At 42.3% G+C, this 22094-nt stretch overlaps 3 protein-coding genes across 4 annotated transcripts; 2 read left to right on the forward strand and 1 right to left on the reverse strand.

The window, feature by feature from the left end:
- The first annotated feature begins 390 nt into the window (after positions 1-390).
- LOC127358055 (zinc finger protein 48-like) lies at positions 391-4052 on the forward strand. The gene is made up of 2 exons (XM_051390938.1): positions 391-717; positions 2826-4052. Exons 1-2 carry the CDS (start codon positions 525-527, stop codon positions 3527-3529), a joined length of 897 nt encoding a protein of 298 aa, XP_051246898.1. The 5' UTR covers positions 391-524; the 3' UTR covers positions 3530-4052.
- A 159-nt stretch (positions 4053-4211) lies between these two features.
- On the reverse strand, positions 4212-6809 carry LOC127358052 (RNA/RNP complex-1-interacting phosphatase-like). Of its 2 annotated transcripts, XM_051390936.1 has the most exons (3): positions 6642-6809; positions 5170-5878; positions 4212-5103 (listed from the first exon to the last, which is right to left on the reverse strand). In XM_051390936.1, exons 2-3 carry the CDS (start codon positions 5856-5858, stop codon positions 4824-4826), a joined length of 969 nt encoding a protein of 322 aa, XP_051246896.1. In that variant the 5' UTR covers positions 5859-5878; positions 6642-6809; the 3' UTR covers positions 4212-4823. The 2 variants fall into 2 exon arrangements, with proteins under 2 accessions (XP_051246896.1, XP_051246895.1); XM_051390935.1 differs by having other exon boundaries at positions 4212-5878.
- Positions 6810-6868: 59 nt separating this feature from the next.
- Positions 6869-21653, forward strand: LOC127358286 (zinc finger protein 184). The gene is made up of 4 exons (XM_051391271.1): positions 6869-7168; positions 8373-10027; positions 13583-14027; positions 16854-21653. Exons 1-4 carry the CDS (start codon positions 6943-6945, stop codon positions 18065-18067), a joined length of 3540 nt encoding a protein of 1179 aa, XP_051247231.1. The 5' UTR covers positions 6869-6942; the 3' UTR covers positions 18068-21653.
- Positions 21654-22094: the final 441 nt, after the last annotated feature.

Raw genomic sequence — 22094 nt, forward strand, 5'->3', positions numbered from 1 at the left:
TGTGTGTGTGTCTGTGTGTGTGTGTGTGTGTGTGTCTGTCTGTCTGTGTGTCTGTGTGTGTCTGTCTGTGTGTGTGTGTGTGTGTGTGTGTGTGTGTGTGTGTGTGTGTGTGTCTGTCTGTGTGTGTGTGAGTGTGTGTGTCTGTCTGTGTGTGTGTGTGTGTGTGTGTGAGTGTGTGTGTCTGTCTGTGTGTGTGTGTGAGTGTGTGTGTGTGTGTGTCTGTGTGTGTGTCTGTGTGTGTGTGTGTCTGTCTGTCTGTCTGTCTGTCTGTCTGTCTGTGTGTGTGTGTGTGTGTGTGTGTGTGTGTGTGTGTGTGTGTGTGTGTGTGTGTGTGTGTGACATCGTTCACTCTGTGTGAAACCTCATCACAATCCACATTGACTGATTTTTGTTTTATTGTGAAGGACTCCGGAAGTCGACCTGTTGTTTTTGCTAGCAGGAACAAACAGTCGTTAGCTCTGTTAGCCGTTAGCAGCTCCTCTCTCGGTGTCCCGGCTCTCGGTGTCCCGGCTCTCGGTGTGAACATGTCCCGAGTCCAGAAGCTCCGGTTGTTCGTCAGTCAGCGGCTGAACGCGGCGGTCGAAGACATTTTGGCGGCTTTTGAGAAAACGGTCGTTAAATACGAACAAGAAGCGGCTCTTTGTCAGGAAGTGATCTCCCGCCAGCACGCGCTGCTCTGCGCGCTCCACAACCCGCTGATGGAGCCGGTGAGCACAGGTAATCAATACCTGTATCTTTACTGATTATTGATCAGAATACACTGTATCTTTATTGATTATTGATCAGAATACACTGTATCTTTATTGATTATTGATCAGTACACACTGTATCTTTATTGATTATTGATCAGTATACACTGTATCTTTATGGATGATATTGATCAGTATACACTGTATCTTTATGGATGATATTGATCAGTATACACTGTATCTTTATTGATTATTGATCAGTATACACTGTATCTTTATGGATGAAATTGATCAGTATACACTGTATCTTTATTGATTATTGATCAGAATACACTGTATCTTTATTGATTATTGATCAGTATACACTGTATCTTTATTGATTATTGATCAGTATACACTGTATCTTTATGGATGATATTGATCAGTATACACTGTATCTTTATGGATGATATTGATCAGTATACACTGTATCTTTATGGATGATATTGATCAGTATACACTGTATCTGTATGGAGATATTAATATACACTGTATCTTTATTGATTATTGATCAGTATACACTGTATCTTTATGGATGATATTGATCAGTATACACTGTATCTTTATTGATTATTGACCAGTATACACTGTATCTTTATGGATGATATGATCAGTATACTGTATCTTTATGGATGATATTATCAGTATACACTGTATCTGTATGGATTATTGATCAGTATACACTGTATCTTTATTGATTATTGATCAGTATACACTGTATCTTTATGGATGATATTGATCAGAATACACTGTATCTTTATTGATTATTGATCAGTATACACTGTATCTTTATGGATGATATTGATCAGTATACACTGTATCTTTATGGATGATATTGATCAGTATACACTGTATCTTTATTGATTATTGATCAGTATACACTATCTTTATTGATTATTGATCAGTATACACTATCTTTATTGATTATTGATCAGTATACACTATCTTTATTGATTATTGATCAGTATACACTGTATCTTTATGGATGATATTGATCAGTATACACTGTATCTTTATGGATGATATTGATCAGTATACACTGTATCTTTATTGATTATCGATCAGTACACACTGTATCTTTATTGATTATCGATCAGTACACACTGTATCTTTATTGATTATTGATCAGTATACACTATCTTTATTGATTATTGATCAGTATACACTGTATCTTTACTGATTATTGATCAGAATACACTGTATCTTTATGGATGATATTGATCAGTATACACTGTATCTGTATGGATTATTGATCAGTATACACTGTATCTTTATGGATGATATTGATCAGTATACACTGTATCTTTATTGATTATTGATCAGAATACACTGTATCTTTACTGATTATTGATCAGAATACACTATTTTTATGGATATTGATCAGTATACACTATCTTTATTGATTATCGATCAGTATACACTGTATCTGTATGGATTATTGATCAGTATACACTGTATCTTTATGGATGATATTGATCAGTATACACTGTATCTTTATTGATTATTGATCAGAATACACTGTATCTTTACTGATTATTGATCAGAATACACTATTTTTATGGATGATATTGATCAGTATACACTATCTTTATTGATTATCGATCAGTATACACTGTATCTTTATTGATTATCGATCAGTATACACTGTATCTTTATGGATGATATTGATCAGAATACACTATCTTTATGGATGATATTGATCAGAATACACTATCTTTATGGATGATATTGATCAGTATGCACTGTATCTTTATGGATGATATTGATCAGAATAGCCTGTATCTTTATGGATGATATTGATCAGAATACACTGTATCTTTATTGATTATTGATCAGTATTCACTGTATCTGTATGGACGATATTGATCAGAATACACTGTATCTTTATGGATTATTGATCAGAATACACTGTATCTTTATGGATGATATTGATCAGTATACACTGTATCTTTATTGATTATTGATCAGAATACACTGTATCTTTATTGATTATTGATCAGAATACACTGTATTTATTGATCATTATAGATTTAGGGGATCCACTAAACCTGATCTTGTGTTCTGGTTCTGGTCTGACCCCCCTCTCTGTCCCTGCAGACTCCTTCAGTCAGCAGCTGGTGGTCCCCTCTCAGCACCATGACCAGGAGGACCCAGAGCCATCACGCATCAGAGAGGAACCGGAGCGAGAGCCGCTTCTAGACCTGGACGAGGCAGACATCATCCAGTTCACCTACAGCACCAAGCCTGGACCCAGGCTGGGTCAGGATGTGGATCGGCTGTCTGCTCTCGGAGAAGAACCGGATCCAGATCCGGAGATCCAGCTGGTGTCGTCTGAGACCGAGGACAGCGACGACTACAGCAGAGACTCCGACACCAGAACTGCTTTGAGCCGGTCTAAAGCAAAACAGGGCCGCAGACCAGGAGGACCACTGAGCTGCAGAGTCTGCAACCGGACCTTCAGGGCCCGCCGGGCTCTGTTCAGGCACCTCAGGGCCCACCTGCAGGAGGCGGTCTGCGGGGTGTGTGGGGGCCGCTTCGAAGCTGCTGAGAGTCTCAAGATCCACATCCAGACTCACCGGACCCCTCAGAGAAAGAGGGGGGAGCCGGAGGTCCAGACCAGGACCCGGAGCGGAGAGAGGCGGTCTCACCGACCCAACACGAAGACAAGCCCAGAACCACACACCTGTGGCGAGTGCGGGAAGAGGTTCCTGCAGGTCTGGAGGAAGAGGAAGCACCGGTGCCATCCCCCGAGACTGGGCCAGGAGGGTCCGCAGGGGACTGTACACAGGACCAGAACTTAAAGGAGTCCAGTTTCTGTAGTTTAGTTTATTTTCTTTAATAATCTTATTTTTATTGTCAGATTTGTTTTTGTTTTTAATATTTGGAGAAAAACAATATTTTAATTACACATTTTTGAGAATAAAGTTGTTAAATGCAACAAATCAGAATAAAAAGTATTTTTTGATTAAAAACTCATTTTCTCCAAATTTAAACTTTATTCTCAAAATATTTTTATGTTGTTTTCAGATATCTGACAATAAAGTTGTAATATTTGTAGAAAAACACATTTTATATTTGGAGATATTTTATTTTTGAGATTTTTGTAACTTTAGAGAAACTTTAAAGACTTTGATACTTTAAGTGTAATTTGTTACTTTAAGAAAGTCAACAGGTAGAAAACAGTTTCTCCTTCAGTTTCCATGGTAACATCTTTATTGGTTCGGTTTCTCTCCCTGAGCTCAGTGGGAATGTTGTAATATTGTGTTTATTGATTATTGGTTCTGATAATCAGCTGTCACATTCCAATAAAGACATTTTCTGTCAGTCTGTGTTTGATAAAGTGAAAGCGGCTGCCGTACGGTGGTAGCCAGCGGAGGGCGCGCAGCAGGGACACGCCCATAACACCTGTTCAAGTACAGGTGATTTAACATCTGGGTGCTTGCTGATGAGTACTTCATAATAATATTAATAATACAGTGAAAACATGTTTTATTCTCATTTTAATCTCGATATAAAGTCCAACAGGAACCACTGAAGCACAACAGAGACGGTTTCCTCTCAAACAGGAAAGAAAAGATCAATCAGGTCTGATCAGTAATTGGTAATTGATCAGTAATCTATAATGGAAGCTCAGTTCCATCAACGAGACAATAATGAGAAACTCCAAATATTAACTGAACATCACTCATACAATCGCCGTTAAAGGCTGAAACAAACTGAGTACAGCTCGGTCAAAAGTCTCCATCTACAGTCAGTGTTTGAGTTTGTCCGTTCTTGGCTACTGTAGAAACATGGCAGTTCAACATGGCGGCCAGAAGTGGACCCGCTCCCTCTGTAGGTCTCATTCTAAGTTCACAGCTGATATTATTACAGTGACTTTTAACCTTTAACCTGTGAACACGTCTTTCAGGAGGGAGTTCAGCTGGCGGACGTCGGCCATGTTTGGTTCCTGCTTGGATTCAGACGGACAGCAAAACAAAACATACGTTGCTATGGTGACGTCGTAATTAAATACATTTTCAGTTCAGTTTTATTTGTTCACCAACTCACAACACCCCCCAACTTCCTGTCGCTCATTATTGGGTCTCGCTGACGTCACAGTTTGTGTCTCTGAGGTTTCGGGTCCTCCGACTGTTTCCCGCCACTCAGCATGTCGCTCCAGCTGTACCTGGCGAGGGTGGCGGGGGCGGAGGGGCTCCAGACGTAGGAGACCAGGGGCGTGGGGAGTAAGGCAGGTGTAGGGTGGAGGCCGCCCATTGCTGCCTGGCCCACCTGCCGCCGATGTCGAGGTCCCCGGCGGCTTCCAGCTCGTTTCTCCTCAGTCGAGTCGTCGCCTGCTGGTCGTCTCTCGTCCCCGGTTCCAGTCTGCGGCGGCCTCTCGCCATCAGTGGTTCCAGTCTGCGGCGGCCTCTCGCCATCAGTGGTTCCAGTCTGCGGCGGCCTCTCGCCATCAGTGGTTCCAGTCTGCGGCGGCCTCTCGCCATCAGTGGTTCCAGTCTGCGGCGGTTTCTCTGCAGCGAGCCCTCTGGCCGCTTCCTCCTCTGGCTCGTTGATGCCGGCGTTGCTCCTCTTGGCTCCTCGCTGCAGGTCGTTCAGGTAGTTTTGCCTCTCGATGTGGTGACCTCTGCAGGAGTTGAAGAGCTCCAGCGCCGTTGCAGCGTCCATCCCTTCCACGTCTATGAGGTACCTGCAGACCAGGTACCCAGTGCGGTTCAGGCCGTGGGTGCAGTGGACCCCGATCAGCTTGTCGTTGTCCCAGTTCTCTTTCAGGAACCGTCTCACCGCCCGCTTGAAGCTCAGAATCGTGGCATCAGAGGGAACGTGGCGTCCCTCGGTGAGGATCTTGACGTAAGAACAGGACTGCGGGACGTCTGACAGTCCGTAGTACCTCGTGGTGAAGGTCAGGTCGATGATCAGACCCAGCTCCTGGTTCTGGCTCTCCACTTGGTCCAGCAGGTCCCAGAGGCCGAAGGACTGCGACGCAGGGACTTGGCGGTTCAGAGATGGTTTTAACGGCACCTTGAAGGCGATGAATCGAGTCCCAGGTATCCTCTGTCCTACAGGACGGTAGTCCAGCCACCGGTCCGGTACCCCGGTCTTCTTCCTCTTCTTCTTTTTATCATGAGGCATCTCAGCTGAAGTCTGTTCACCTGAATCATCACAAACAACAATCACACCAAACTCCAGTCAGAAATCTACTGATTTAAGGATACCTCACTCTTTTGAAAATAGATGCACCAGTTTGAACCAAATTAACACTTTTATTTCAATGAATCCAACTGATTCACTGATCAGCATTTATTTGACTAATTATGACCATCTTAGAATACAAACTTATTCTTAGTGGACACTCATTTATATAATCTTTAGCCCACCCTCTTAACAAAGTCCAACTAGCAGAAGTTAATTTAGGTTCAACTCTCTATAACCTATTATATCACCCTATTACCACCTAATTTCAGTCAACTAATATTAATATCACAGTTTTACCTCAGACACATTGTGTATCTCTACAGATTAGGAAGGAAATATTAAACACACAGATTTTGGTTTACAATTCTGTCCTTAATTGACTTACTTCTGCTACACGAGGTAAATTGTGAATTTCCCCTTGGGGATGAATAAAGTATCTATCTATCTATCTATCTATCATCTATCTATCTTATCTGATGTTGGTTATATTGTAATTACCGGTAGCGAGCAGCGTCAATAACTTCCAAAAAAGTACAAATGTATGACAACTTGTGCTTAACAGTGCTTATTGGTGTTTTAATTAACGGCCGAATTCATAAAAAGACAATAGTGTTTCCCAATGTAAAGTAATGAATGTGTCTGAGGTTGTGTATCTCTATAGATTAGGAAGGAAACATTAAACACACAGATTTTTAAATGGAGTTTGGTTTAAGTTCGTACCTGCTGTAGCAGTGAAGTACTCGTTGCTGTGTTTTCAGAAATGAGTTAAAACAACAACAGAAAACACGTTAAAAACTTCGTAAAAACCCGAAAAACATACAAAAACCCGCCGAATCAACGAGTGTCTTCACGCGCAGCACGCTCACAACACTGGAGCCACGTTCCCGCTGACGCAGCACATGACGTAATATCAGAGCGTGAGGAAACGTCTGCGTCCGACGTAAGGACGCTGCATTGGGGAACCCGGAAGCGTGCTCACATTGTTTACATCCTGTCTTTGTTCGGAGGAAATTCCGCCAAAATGTCCAAAAAACGGTCGAAGAGCAGCGCGAGCCGCAGCCTGCGGGCGGTCATCGACCGGCAGCTCGCGGCGGCGGCGGAGGAGATCTTCTGTCTGCTGGAGGAGCGTCATCAGGCGGTGGAGCAGCTCCGGGAGCGGGTGGAGCAGCGGATCAATGCCGCCGTACAACACATCTTCACCGCCTTCGAGGCGTCCAGAGCGGCCGAGAGAGGACCGGAGGAGCCCGGTGAGTAACGAAGTACATTTACTGAAGTACTCTGTTACTTATTCTGGAGGCTGACGTTGTTCTTTTTACTTTAATAACTTTACCGATGATTCCTATAATAAAAGAATACATTATTAATATTATTAATATTATTAATAATAAACTATATAAAGTCAGTAATGGAGCAGCTGCATCACTAAAGCCATTTATTATAATCCTATAATAATATAAATATTATTCTACATCACTTTATTACTGATGTGTTTCTACTTTAATCTAATGAACAGAGTTTAATGAGCTAATATATAATATAATATATTATATTAAATATTATAAGTTCTGTAGTTCGACTAATTGTTCACATTTACAGACCAACAAAGGTCCTTCAATGATTTGAATTGTAATCGATCCCATTGATTATCAATCAGATCACAACAGCAGCCTCCTCTGATGTGTGTTAATCAGTAGCTGATGCTGATATATAATCAATATATATGGATTATAATATATATTATATATAATATAATGTTCGGGGGCAGCTCAGCCCGCAGGGGGACTGGGTTTGGGAACCGAAGGGTCTTGGGTTTAAGTCCAGCACTGGTCACAGTATGGAGGACTGGAGAGGTTCCCTTGAGCCAAGCACATAACTCCTCTCTCTGCTCCGCATTGAAAACACAGCTGGTCTATTTCTGAAGGAATGAGACCCACTGGCATGAGCACGCTGACAGGAAGTCAGACTCAGAGAATGCAGTCAGTTTTCAAAATAAAATACTGTGTGCAGACTCCGGGTCAAATTTGACAGAAAGTCAGAGGAGATGGTTTCCTTTAAAGGACAAAATAAAAAGTCAGAGATAAAGGTGTTCAAGGTGTTAAAGGTGTTCAAGGTGTTCATTCCTCACAGGCTCATTTCATATCTGGTTCATAACTGGTTGTGTCCACCAGGGGGCGCCAGAGAGAACACACTCAAATGTTCTTTATTCAATAAATATATGTTAATATTATCTTATTTTTTATAAATATATATATTTATATCATATAAAACACAGAGCAATAAAATACTTATAATCCTGATCAGCCAGCGTCAATAATAAATACAAACATTATTACAGCGTTAAGATATTGCAGAAGTTAAAATAAAAGAATAACTCTCATCCAGGTGTGACAGACAGACAGACAGACAGACACTTTCTGTGCAGTAAACCTGTCTGTGTGTTTTTCTCTGCAGAGTTGTGTCTGTCAGTCGGCGTCCGGAGTCTCAAAGCTGGAAAGCCTCTGAACGTCTCTGTAGACGACCGACTGAAGGAACCTCAGCCCGGTACTTCCTCTGGACCGGAGGACGTTTCTGAACCGGACCACTGCACGGCGGCGTCTCCAGACTGTCCGGCTGGTCATGAGGAAGAGGAAGAGGACGACAATGACGAGGAGGCATCTCACTGCTGCAGGGTCTGTGGGAAGTCCTTTGACAGGAAAGGCTTTCTGATGAAGCACGTGGAGAAACACCTGAAGGAGGCGGAGTGTCTTTGTGGTCTGTGCGGCGAGCGTTTGGAGTCCAGTGACGGTCTGAGGCTGCACCTACAAACGCACCGCGACAGCAGCCGGACCTGCGACATCTGCGGCAAAAAGTTCCCCTCGATCCGCGCTCAGGAGACGCACCTGCGGCTGCACACCGGAGAGAAACCCTTCAGCTGCCACGTCTGCGGCAAAGTCTTCAACCAGAAGGGCAACATGGTGACGCACATGAGGATCCACACGTCGGAGAAGCCGTTCAGGTGCAGCGTCTGCCACAAAGAGTTCAGCCACACCGGCTCTCTGGAGCGGCACATGAAGACCCACGACGGACAGACGCCGTTCAGCTGCAAAGTATGCGGGAAAGGCTTCAGCAAGAGTGCTGAGCTGAGGCGACACATCCGGAGCCACGAGTCCGACGATGCGCCCGCCGCCAGTAGCCGACGCAGGAAGCCGAGTCTGACTCCATCTCACTGCTGCAAGGTCTGCGGGAACGCCTTTCACAATAAAGGTAACTTTGTGCGGCACGCGGAGACTCATTTAAATGATCCTGAATGTCGCTGCGGCGTCTGTGGAGAGCAGTCCGAGTCCTCTGAGAGTCTGCAGCTTCACATCCAGATCCACAGAGAAACCAGCAGGATCTGTGACATCTGCGGCATCAGCTTCAGGGACATGGAGATCCACATGAGGACGCACACTGGCCAGAAACCCTTCAGCTGCAAAGACTGCGGCAAGGACTTCCCCAGGAAGGGCTCTCTGGAGAGACACATGAAGCTGCACGCCGGCGAGAGGCCATACATCTGTGAGTTCTGTGGGAAGACGTTCATAGAAAACACCGTCCTGAAGAGACACATCAAGAGCCACACGGGAGGGAAGCCTAGGATCTACTCCTGCGAAGTCTGCGGCAAGAAGTTCACCATGAGCCAGCACCTGGACGTGCACAAGAGGATCCACACTGGGGAGAAACCGTACACCTGCAGAGTCTGTGGGAAAAACTTCCGGCAGATCGGCAACCTGGACTCCCACATGAGGATCCACACGGGCGAGAAGCCGTTCATCTGCAGCCTCTGCGGGAAGAGGTTTCGCCAGAAGATCTCGCTGGAGACGCACGAGCGGTTCCACAAGAAGGAGAAACCGTTCAGCTGCCAGCTCTGCAGCAAGGGCTTCGTCCAGAAGATTGACCTGAAGAGACACATGCTGACGCACACCGGGGAGAAACCATACAGCTGCCGGATCTGTGGGAAGAGCTATCAGGAGAAACGCTCAGTGGACTCACACATGAAGGTTCACACCGGAGAACGAGCCGCAAAAGAGTCGACTGTTACGCCGAACCTGAAACGACAGGAAGGAGTTCAAAATGACTTCATCCAGCTGTGACCTACAGATGAACTGACGTCTTCCAGCTGTGACCTACAGAGGAACTGACCTCTTCCAGGAGCTCAGGAACTTATTTCGGAACTTACTTGTGTTTCCAACCGCAGGATCAGAGCAAGTGAGTGAACTGGGAGTATCATCCCCCATCGGTCTGTAGAGCTCTGAACCTCCAGTTGGGCTTTACAGTCATCTCCATGTTGGTGTTAAGCAGCCAACGGAGGTCACGTACAGCGAGTTGAGCTGCTCTCCTGCTCACACAAGAGCTGGTATTCCGGATAAACAGTAAAATTTGTTTGTGAACAGATTTGAGGAGAGAAATAGTCAACAACAGAATCTGGATCCATATCTGATCAGCGCTGTTTGACAGTTTGATCTGAGTTTGGTGCGTTGAGCTGGACGGACTCACTGAGAATGAGCTGTCAATCACAAGGTAGCCCCGCCCTAAAGCATACCCTGCTTTATGGTCTGTTTTACTCTAAATGGGACCATCAGTTAATAAATGAACATCATGCTGTATGGAAGAAGACTGAAACTAGAGACTGAGACTAGAAACTCATCATGAAACTGTTTACTGAGCTCATCAATCAACTTCTCCATAAGACTCAATACTATCAGAGTGCAGTGTGTGTGTTTGTCAATGAGCTCCAGCAGCTTTAATAAAAACAATAATGTAACAAACCTTCTGAATTCTTAAAACTCAACAAACCGTCTTTATTAGTGTTCAACTGTCTGTCTCTCTCTCGCTCTCTGTTTGTCTGTGTCTCTATCTGTCTTTCTGTCTCTCTCTCTCTGTCTCTCTCTCAAATTCAAATCAGCTTTATTGGCATGAATGTAAAACAACAATATTGCCAAAGCTACAAATAAATTACATACAAACAATTTCATACATTTCATTAAATAAGTAAATAAAACAGTAAGTTGTTTGTGTGTGTTTAATAAAAAGTAAAGTAATAATAATAAAAAGTAAAATAAAAAATGAAAGAAAGTTAGAAAATGAAAATAATATATTAAAAATGAAAATAAATAAATAAAATAGTAAGCGTGTGTGTGTGTTAGAAAATGAAAATAATTTTAAACAACAAACAACTAAAAAATCCATTATTTTATATATTGTTCCGTCTGAGTTTCCACTGGTGGTCCTCAGTTCGTGGCATGAGGAGACATATTTTGCTGCAATAATTTGACTTTTGGGCATTTCTCCAAGTAAGTAGGGGAGTTTCTGTGTGTCTGATATAAATTCGAATTCGGGGTATATTTCGGAAATGTTTGCGAATTGTTTTTCTCTTAAAGTTTTGAATTTAGGGTTAGGGTTATCTCTGTCTGTCTGTCTCTCTCTTCCTCTTTCTCTCTCAACTTCAAATTCAAATTCAAAATGGGCTTTATTGGCATAAAAGTTTTTTTAAAAAAAAAAACAATATTGCCAAAGGAAAGTATTCAAATACAATACAATAAATCAAAGATATAAACTGTATGAACATTATATTAGTTATATACAGTGTGTCTGTCTGTCTGTCTGTCTGTCTGTGTGTGTGTGTGTGTGTGTCCCTCAGGTTGTGGCATGTTAATACATACTGGGCAACAAGGTGTGCTCGCTCTCCTTCTCTGAGGAGTATTTTTAATTTGGAGAGGTCGTTCAGCTCTTTGAAATCTGGAACCAAAGAGCTGAACTTAAATAAATGTTTCTATTGTTATTTAATGTTGTACATTGTAGGAGAAAGTGCATCTCTGTCTCAACCTCACCTGTCCAACAGTGACCACATTTTCTGTTTTCTTTTGGTTGCCATGATGTTTTGTGTCTTCCTGTTTGGATTGGCAGTTTGTGGTCACTGAGCCTGTACTTGGTTAGGATCTGTCTCTGCTTTCTATCTCTGACAGTAGAGAGATATTCTGCTCATTCATAATCTCTTTTAAGGGCAAGATAACATTCCAATCTACTTTGGCTTTTAGTTGTTTCTTCCCAATGGTCCAGATAGCTTTCTTTACATTGTGCTATCATTTACTCTGATTACTGTTTGTAGAGCAGTGTTGTTGTGAGGCTGGTCAGAGTGTGTCTGAGAGGGGGCAGTTAGCCTCAGTACCAACTGACATAGGGGACTCTTTTCTGGGCTCAGCTCTTGGGTTTGGAGGGCTTTGGAGTGGAGGGTGTCTCTGGGGCTGGATTTCAGGTGGTTAAAGAAGTTGAGCGTTCTCTTCTGAATGTTAATTATCAGTGGGTATCTGTCTAATTCTGCTCTACATGCATTTGTTGGTGTGTTTCTGTGTGCGTGTAAAATGTATCTGCAGAATTCTGCATGTAGAGATTCTGTTGGATGTTTGTCCCAACGGGTAAAGCTCTGATGACTGAGTGGACCCCATACTTCACTACCGTACAGCGCAATGGGCTGGATGACACTATCAAATATTTTAAGCCAGATTTTTATTGAAATATGGAAATTCTAAAATTTTCTCTTAATTGCATATAGAGCTCTTCGAGCTTTTTCTTTTAGTGCATTCACTGCCATGTTGAAACTCTCTGATGCTGTTATGGTTATACCAAGGTAGGTATAACTCATGCTGTGTTCAATGACATGATTATTGATGGTAAATTGGTGTTTATTCTCATGACATCTGCGTTTTTGAAAGATCATGACATTGGTTTTCTTCATGTTTTCTCTCTCTCCGTCTGTCTGTCTCTCTGTCTCTCTCTCCCTCTCTCTGTCTCTCTGTCTCTACCTGTCTCTGTCACTGGTTCTTTGTTACTGAGCAGGAAGCAACTGATGTGTTGGTCTGTCAGACATACAGGAGATGAAGGAGGAGGGTTGAGGATGAAGGGGGGGAACTGCACTCTGTCTTCAGCTGTTAATTCAATTCAATTCAATTCAATTTTATTTGTATAGCGCCAATTCATAACAGAAGTTATCTCAGGACACTTTTCAAATAGAGCAGGTCTAGACCGAACTCTTTAACATTAATTACAGAGACCCAACAGTACCACCATGAGCAAGCACTTGGCGACAAGGGCAAGGAAACACTGCCTGTTAAAAGGCAGAAACCTAGGACAGATCCTTCGGCTCTAGGTGGGTGGTCGTCTGTCTCGACCAGTTGGGGTGAGAGAGAGAGAGAGAGAGAGAGAGAGAGAGAGAGCGACAGACAGACAGACAGGTGCACAGCAACAACATGTTGAGTCTGCTTCCTGTCTCACATACAGTGAGAGTGAGACAGTTGAGTCCGTTCAGAGAGACAAGATCAAACTGTTATTTAACATTCATAGACCAACAGCTGATTGGCTGCTGTCTGATGCTCTAGAGCAGAGGTCACCAACCAGGGTAGCCCCCAAGGACCACATGAGTCGCGCTCAGGCCGGTTCTAAAAATGAAAATATAATATTGATATTATCTGTTTCCCACCTTGTTAAGTCATTGCTGATAATTATTGTGAGAAATCATTAACATGATCAGTGTCCTCATATAGATGAGTATCATTGATCATTAATCAATATATATAATTAAAGATCAGAAGAGTGTATCTGGTAACCCTTCGTATGACTCAGTACCCATGAAGTGACCCCTGCTGTAGAGTCTCAGACCCGCAGCTGGTTCTGCTCCGGTCCTGCAGGGGTCACTGTTCGCCGCTCCGCTTCGCTCTCTTCTCAGCGAACTGTCGTCGACGCGGAACTCGGTGTGTGTTTACGTCCCCGCTGGCTCTCTTTGTCCGCAGAAAAGCGGTAAAATGTGCGCCACGGTGCAGCTGCTGCGGGTGTCGGTACATGAGCGGATCAGCGCCGCCGCTGAAGACTTTCTGCTGCAGGCGGGAAAAGGAGAATTAACGGCAGAAGTCCCGGTGTCGCTGAGAGCGCTGCTCACCGAGCGGCTAACGGCGGCTGCGGAGGAGATTGTCGGTCTGTTTGAGGAAACCGTGGCGGAGTACGAAGACAGAGTGGAGCGGTCAGAGCGGGAGATCTGCCGCCAGAGGAGGCTGCTCGATGCCGTGCTGAAGCCCCAAGTGAAGCTGCACAGAGCGGGTCAGTCCCTGCTGTCTGCCCCCGGAGGACCCGGAGGACCCGGAGACAGCAGGCTAATGCTAATGCTAATGCTAATGCTAGATAGATAGATATTCCTTTATTTATCCCCCTGAGGAGAAATTCAGGTTGACACAGCAGCAATAAGGCAAAGCAGCACGAAAACAGACAACAAAGAATATCACAGTAAAAATATTGCTAATATTATTAATTTTAGAAGATATAAAAACTATAAATTAAAGTATATACACTGTTTGTTGTTCGAATAGGACATGGAGTCCAAAATATGTGCAGAAAATTAAACTTGACTAAAACTAAACTACTAAAGTGGAAATTAAATGTAAATAGTGCAAAAGGTTTGTGCGTTGTAGGTAGGAGTTCTAAAACAGTCTGCTGGGGTTGGAGGTACTGGGAGCATTGGAGGTTGGAGGAACTGGGAGCAGTGGAGGTTGGAGGAACTGGGAGCTGTGGTTGTGGAGGTTGGAGGAACTGGGAGCAGTGGAGGTTGGAGGAACTGGGAGCTGTGGTTGTGGAGGTTGGAGGTACTGGGAGCATTGGTTGTGGAGGTTGGAGGAACTGGGAGCATTGGTTGTGGAGGTTGGAGGAACTGAGAGCAGTGGAGGTTGGAGGAACTGGGAGCTGTGGTTGTGGAGGTTGGAGGAACTGGGAGCAGTGGAGGTTGGAGGAACTGGGAGCAGTGGAGGTTGGAGGAACTGGGAGCTGTGGTTGTGGAGGTTGGAGGAACTGAGAGCATTGGAGGTTGGAGGAACTGGGAGCAGTGGAGGTTGGAGGAACTGGGAGCAGTGGAGGTTGGAGGAACTGGGAGCAGTGGCGTTGTGGAGTCTGATGGCAGATGGTACAAATGAGCCTCCAAACCGCTTTGAGGCTCGGGGCTGGGTCAGTCTGTAGCTGAAGATGCTCCTGGATGACGGGGGCTGTTCATGATGGCAGATCTGCAACAGTGGAGTGGGTGACGTCACAGGCGTGCGCCACTACTGCCGATGGAGGAATGTAAACAGTGACGACAATAGTGGCCGTAAACTCACGGGGCAGATAGTATGGCCTTAACCCGATGGCCAGCAGTTCAATATCAGGTGTGCAGATTTCTGCCTTGTTGAAAACATGTCCAGGTTTACACCATTTAGAGTTCACAAAGACAGCGAGCCCCCCTCCTGACTTTTTACCGCTTTCTTCCTGTCTGCCTGAACTAGTGAAAAGCCGGCTAGTTCCACTGAACAGTCTGGTGTAATGTCATTCAGCCATGTCTCCGTCAGACATAATATGCTGCACTCCCGATACTCTCGCTGTCCGTTGACCAGGGCCGAGAGCTCGTCCGTCTTGTTGCTCAGCGACCGTACGTTTCCCATGACAACAGAGGGAAGACATGGCTTGTTTCTCCACCGCCTCTCTGTCTGCTTGGTCCTCACCAACGTGCCTGCTCTGCTTCCTCTCCTTCATCTCCTTAACTCCACCGGGATCTCCCTCGGGCATGCGACACATAAATCCCAATACCGTAGGAAGTCCTCAAGTGAATAACCTCCGGTGTTTTGTTGTGTGGTGGTTGTTGTGTCCACATTCCTACACATTGTTTATATTTAAAAAACTAAGTTCAACTACGGCTAAAAAAGTAAAAAATTAACTACCAACACTGGAGGTCTATTTACAACAATAAACACAGTGCTGTTTAAGAAGGAATAAAATATTAAGATTTAAGGCGACAAAATAAGTGGCAGAGCGGGAGCTGTTGCGTCGAGCTGCCACTCTCTGCAGCGCTTCTAGAACTGCAGCAAACATCAGTTGTTACTAAAGTGAAACATTTTCTCTCAGACACAACCGGAAGTTCACTGCCACCGGAGACAGTAAAACGTCAACATATATTCATTACAGTGACAATAAGTCAACAAATACTTTGTTTACACATAACAACTACAACTCCCATGAGTCTTAGAGCCAGCAGCGACAGCAAAGCCTCATTGGAGCTGTAGTTTTTCGTACACCTGGTTGGTTTATCTTTGATGATCTGAATTACTCATTTAAATAATTAATAACTGACAGAACTGTTGTTTACACCACAACAACAAACAACAGTTCAAATGTTTGTTTATTGTCATATTAAAAACAAGCAGATCATATGACATAAAGTTATCAGATGTTTACATAAGAATTTATTGATCATTTATCAGCTGTAATTTAATTATCCCAATAAGTCTTAATAATATAAATGTCTCATTATCTGCATCATCCATTATTATTATTATTATTATTATTATTGATATTGTCAAACTAATATTCAGACTATAATTACTAAAATAATCTTTATTTAAATTCACTATTTAGATCATTTGTAAAAGATTGTTAGAGCAACTTTCTACTTTAATCTTTGACTCTTGGACACAATCATTTGGAGACTGTTATTGTTGTTTTGTTGCTCAGTGTAGGAGAGATTATTTGATCTTCCTCTAATATTAACGTTTGAATGTTTGAATTTGATCGATTAATCAATGGATATGTGTGTGTTACTGTTTGTGTCTGTGTGTCTGTCTGTCTGTCTGTGTTCCATAAACAGACAGTGAACCTGATCAATTTCATTCTCTTCTGAGTGTTAAATTACTTTTAAATGAGTGAGATGAGTCAGCAGGAACATTTCTAATAAACAGTTTCACCATCTTGTAGTTTGTCCACCAGAAAATCTGTTTTATTTTTACACTGTAAAATGTTTCAGCTCAGTAATTAGTCACAATGGTAAGAGACAAATGTTCTGACATAATTCAGTCAGCAGATCAATAAAACACTTTATTGATCCATAGATGATGTGTTTCTGTATTTCAGGGTTCCCTGCAGACGTCCAGCAGCTGTCAGTGATTAAAGAAGAGGTTCCCCCTGAGCAGCAGCAGGAGTGGAGACCCAGTCTGGACCAGGAGGAGCCCCCACACATTAAAGAGGAACAGGAGGAAGTCAGGACCAGTCAGGAGGGAGAGCAGCTTCAAGGGTTCACATTCACTCCTGTCCCTGTGAAGAGTGAAGATGATGATGATGAAGAGAAACCTCAGTCCTCACAGCTTCATCAAAGACAAACTGAACAGATGGAAACAGATGATGGAGAGGACTGTGGAGGACCAGAACCAGCCAGAAACTCAGATCCAGATGAACATTTACAACCCGTTAGTGAAGACAATTCTCCAGACTCCACTGACACTGACGACAGTGATTGTGATTGGATGCAAGCAAACAAAACCCCGTCGGGTATGGAGGGTCAGACAAACAGCGAAGCCCCTGATATCGGAGCGAAGGAGCGTCCGTTCCCCTGCTCGTACTGTGGGAAGAGATTTAGTCTGAAAGGGAACCTGAACAGACACATCAGAGACCACACAGGCGAGAGACCGTTTCCCTGCACCGGTTGTGATAAATCCTTTAAAGACAGCGGGTCTCTAACGGCACACATGAGGTGTCACACCGGAGAGCAACCATACAGCTGCTTATTCTGTGGGAAGAACTTCAGTGGGAGGGGCAACATGACCAGACACATGAGGATCCACACAGGAGAGAAACCGTTCACCTGCTCTGTGTGTAGCAAAAGCTTCCACGTGAAGGAACACCTCAACAGACACATGAAGTATCACACAGGGGAGAAACCGTTCAGCTGCACCGTCTGCGGGAAAGGTTGTGCTCAGAAAACAGACCTGAAGAAACACATGAGAGTCCACACAGGGGAGAAACCGTTCAGTTGTCCGTTCTGTGGTAAGTGTTGTGCCGAAAAAGGAGACTTGACCAAACACATGCGAGTTCACACGGGAGAGAAACCCTTCAGTTGCAATATCTGCGGGAAAAGTTGCGCCCAAAAGGGGAGCTTAAAGATTCACATGAGAGTTCACACAGGAGAGAAACCGTTCAGCTGCTCAGTGTGTGGGAAATGTTTCACCGTTACAGGACATCTGAAGAGACACATGAAGCTGCACACGGCGGACGGTCCGGAGGCTACGGATACAAATTCAGCCAAAGTACAACAGGAAGTTGATGCTATTGAACCTTTAAACGCATCCTGATGGTTCCGTCAGTCAGGAGGAACCTTGGAGTCACCGAGGTGGTTTAGGATACTGTCGGATCTTCACCGAGCTCCTCAGACTCATGTGGTCCAGGGAGGTTCTTTATTTGACTGTTAGAATGATTTAATCAATGTTCATTGATAATGTAGAGTATGAGAGTGAAGCCCAGAGTGCCGATGTTTTCAGATGTTAGTGGGTCTTAGCGGCTGATCACACAGAGACCCAGCGCGTGTGGAGCGAGGCAGCGCCTGCAACCGGTGATCAAATGTAATGAAGCAGGCGTTGAGCTCTACATTGATATCAAACGAAGGATAATAGTTACACTGTAAAACCAGTTAACTCAACACATTGTAGAAACTGATTACATTGACATTATTAAGCAAAACTAAATGTAAGTTAGAAAAACATTTTTGATCAAGTAGTTGTAGAAATTGTAAGTCACACTGATTTAATTGTGTAATTTTTGCTTGTACTGTGAAAACAAAATACTAAATTAGGAATGTTTTTATAATTTCCAAAACTAAAAGTTTGACAGTGACGAGTGGTACGACTTTGTACCTTGAGCTGAAAATATTTAAACATTAATGTACGTCTAAAACTGCTAGAAAAGAGTCTTACCACAGGATGTTTCTGTGTGATCGGCCCCCGAAAGTGAGAGGAACTTTTATTAGCTGCTGTTGCCAAGTTGTTTCACTTTGGTACTTCTGAGCTCCTGGTTGGCTGGTGAGGTGAACAGCACACTCTTCATCTGAAGTAACGTTCTGTTATCCAACCAGGACTCACACACAACGTGACACTAAAACTCAGTCGCACAATAGACAAGGAATAAGTAGTATTTGAGTATTTGAGGCAGTCGAGACAGATTTCCTGCTCACACACAGCTTGTTAATGAAGGAAAATGTTGAGCCTTTGACACACTACATGACTTTCAAAGTTGTTTGATCTTTGTACTGTTCACACTACACAGCTTCCTGTCTGAAATCCGGAGTCTTGAAGTCAACGTGTTGTTTCACACTACGTGACTGATCGCCAGCAGGAGGTCAAACACTACGTATCTTTCAGGAGTAATCCCAGAGTCTGTTTCATCAGGAGTCTTTAATAATGAGCACATCATTCATTAGGACAGTAGTTTTAAAACAGGCACACAAACCAACCATTTCCAGCATGTCAGCCTGATCAGTAATCAATACTCCCATTATTAAAGCATTAATCAACCTGATCAGCCTTCAGCAGTTAGCTAGTGTTTCTGTAGTGGAGACTAAACGTTAACAATGATCCATATCAGCAGTTTGAATCCAACTAAAAGCTCCCTGCACCAAACTCCCTTTAAGAAATATCACATTTTAACAATTCCTAACGTGTTCGTAACAACACGTAACTCTAAAAACACGAGCTAAAGGCCGTCATATGTCCACAGTCTGACTGTCAATACAGGATCAATATCATCCATAAAGATACAGTGTACACTGATCAATATTGATCATGTCTGAGTACAATCAGAGCTGGTTGTGGATCAGATATTGATCCAACTGAACTGTTCATTCATCGTCTGTATGTGTGAGACACTATCTGTTACCATAGTAACCACTAGTTCTCTGCTCCCTGATCAATAATTCTGTATTTATTGTATTTTAATAGAATCATGTGATGTTTTACAGTCAAAGATGAGAAGAGTCGGACAAACTGCGACAGGAAGAAGCTTCAGATGAACTTTTATCTGGAACCTTTTTATTGACTGATTTCTGTTTTCTGTGATTCTGATCGGTGAACTGACGTTATTATATTATTATTATTATTATTATTATTATATTGGAAAGGAAAGAAGTCGGCACTAATCACAGCATGTAACTATATACAGTAAAAATATAATTATCCTGGTAAAAGTTTTATTTAAGAGATAAACATGAACATTAAAGTATTTATCTGAAGTCTAAAGCTGGAAGAGTTCATTCTGTCTGTTGTAGCTTGTTTTAGAGAACTGATTGAATCAACTTTAGATTTAGTTTTTAAATCCTGAGTTTTATTTTAACAAACATATCCACTTATAGTGGCCCCTGAAACAGGAAGTTGCCAGGTTGTGTTCCACTCTGTGGTCCATGCGTGTAATCCGACGCAAGCTTTATAATAGACTAATATGTACATCACATCTGTATCATAGCTGTACTGGATGTAGTTCACATACTGTGTCATAGATCAGATTCTTTTACTGTATTTACTGAATAATCTGACGTATGACAATAAAGAAGTAGTGCTGCTCCAAAAGGGTAAAAACATTATATTGTAATTATTTTGGTAGGATCAGTTTTTAATCTCAATCTCGATTATTATTTTATATTATAACATTTTGAGTGTTTGTACAAAACAAAGACATTTCTTCCTCCTGGCGTAGAGCAGGACCCCTCTTCAGAACTACAGTACTTATTGTCTCATTCAGTTTATAAACAGACATTCCCCGTCATCCACAACACGCTTGTTTTATAAAAAGTCTTATTAATGTTCTGATTGAACACGTTGTTGTTCCAGAGCTGTTAGCAGCTAATGGGTGAGAGCTGCACATGCTCAGTACAGGTCGGGGCCTGGATGGACGCTCTGCCCCCGAGGAGACGACGAGTCGGTCAGACGTTAAAATGTTTGGAAGGAATTTCATTTGTTGAGGTTTCATTTGACGGAAGGATTATTCCTCCTCAAGGGCCCCAAGAATCTCCCGCTCGCTTTGTTTACATCATAAACATTAATGAAGTACAGCAACAGATCCACTGTAGTGATTAAATAATAATAAAATTATAGTAATAATACTGTAATACAGTAATAATAATCAGTAATAATAGTGTAATATTACAGTATATTACCGTAATAATAATACTAGAGTCATAACACTATGATATTCCTGCTGATTATTCCTCTTTCAGTGTTTTTACTGACAGTAAAGTTAAAACAGACCCACGAACAGAAACTGCTGTTTTGCTCTGATTGGACCCTGCACGTGATCAATACATGATCAATACTTCCACTGGCATCCGTTCTGGACTTCAACCAACATCGTTCTTCAGTTCTGTGATAAACTATTTCTGATTTATAGTCAGATTTGTTTTGTTCTGTTTTTATATTTTATTCGTATATATTTTTACACAAAATTAATTTTTAGGCATTTTAGTTTCTGAACTCAAAAACATTTCATGTTTCAGCTTGAAGTGGGAGGATTACTTTAAACATGTAATCCACTTAGTAGTGACGGTACCTAATCCTAGTACCACAATATTAAAGTCAATTGATTACTTTTTGAGCTCAACATCAAATATGTAAATAAAAACAAGAGACAATAAATATCCATACGAAGTATTGATGAATCAATATATTAATGCTCTATTATTATTTATATTCTAATAAAGAATGAACTATTTAAATAATATTGTACACATTGTATCTTTATTTATATTTAAAGCTGCTCATCGTCACTGCTGCCTCATTACTGAATGTAACTGTAATCTGATTACACCTTTATTTTGTAACTGTAACGTGAATAAACTCAGTTACTTGTAACCTGCCAATGTCTGATTATTAAACCGTCTTCCAACAGACTGAAGGAGGAACTATTGATCGTGTATTCATTGATTTTAAAAAACAATTTAGTAACAAATATTGATATATTACTTTTTTTTACATTTATTACTGATTATTGATATAATACTGATTATTACAGAAGCGTATTGCATTCACGTTTTTCGGAGTGATTTTTTTTCTGAATTATCGAGATACTTCGAACTCCCTCGAGAACCTCCAACCTGCAAGTGACTCCCATGGACCTACGGTGACTCCTGCCCGCACATACATGCCCCATCTTCAACTAGAGTCGACAAACTAATGATAATACCATCTATATGACATCACACTTACTTTTTATTACATTTATTACTGATCATTGATTTATTACTGTTTATTACATTTATTACTGATTATTGATTTATTACTGTTTATTACATTTATTACTGATTATTGATTTATTACTTTTTATTACATTTATTACTGA

The sequence above is a fragment of the Dicentrarchus labrax genome, unplaced genomic scaffold (assembly GCF_905237075.1).
Source record: "Dicentrarchus labrax unplaced genomic scaffold, dlabrax2021, whole genome shotgun sequence".
In the NCBI taxonomy this organism is placed as follows: Eukaryota; Metazoa; Chordata; class Actinopteri; family Moronidae; genus Dicentrarchus; species Dicentrarchus labrax.

Bases quoted from the DNA above. Each gene is read 5' to 3' on its own strand.
- LOC127358286 (XM_051391271.1), top strand. From the start codon at position 6,943: ATGTCCAAAAAACGGTCGAAGAGCAGCGCGAGCCGCAGCCTGCGGGCG. The intron at 7,169-8,372 runs GTGAGTAACGAA...TTTTCTCTGCAG, and splicing joins GAGAGGACCGGAGGAGCCCG to AGTTGTGTCTGTCAGTCGGC. The intron at 10,028-13,582 runs TGACCTACAGAT...CCCCTGCTGTAG, and splicing joins AAAATGACTTCATCCAGCTG to AGTCTCAGACCCGCAGCTGG.
- LOC127358052 (XM_051390935.1), bottom strand. From the start codon at position 5,858: ATGCCTCATGATAAAAAGAAGAAGAGGAAGAAGACCGGGGTACCGGAC.
- LOC127358055 (XM_051390938.1), top strand. From the start codon at position 525: ATGTCCCGAGTCCAGAAGCTCCGGTTGTTCGTCAGTCAGCGGCTGAAC. The intron at 718-2,825 runs GTAATCAATACC...CTGTCCCTGCAG, and splicing joins GATGGAGCCGGTGAGCACAG to ACTCCTTCAGTCAGCAGCTG.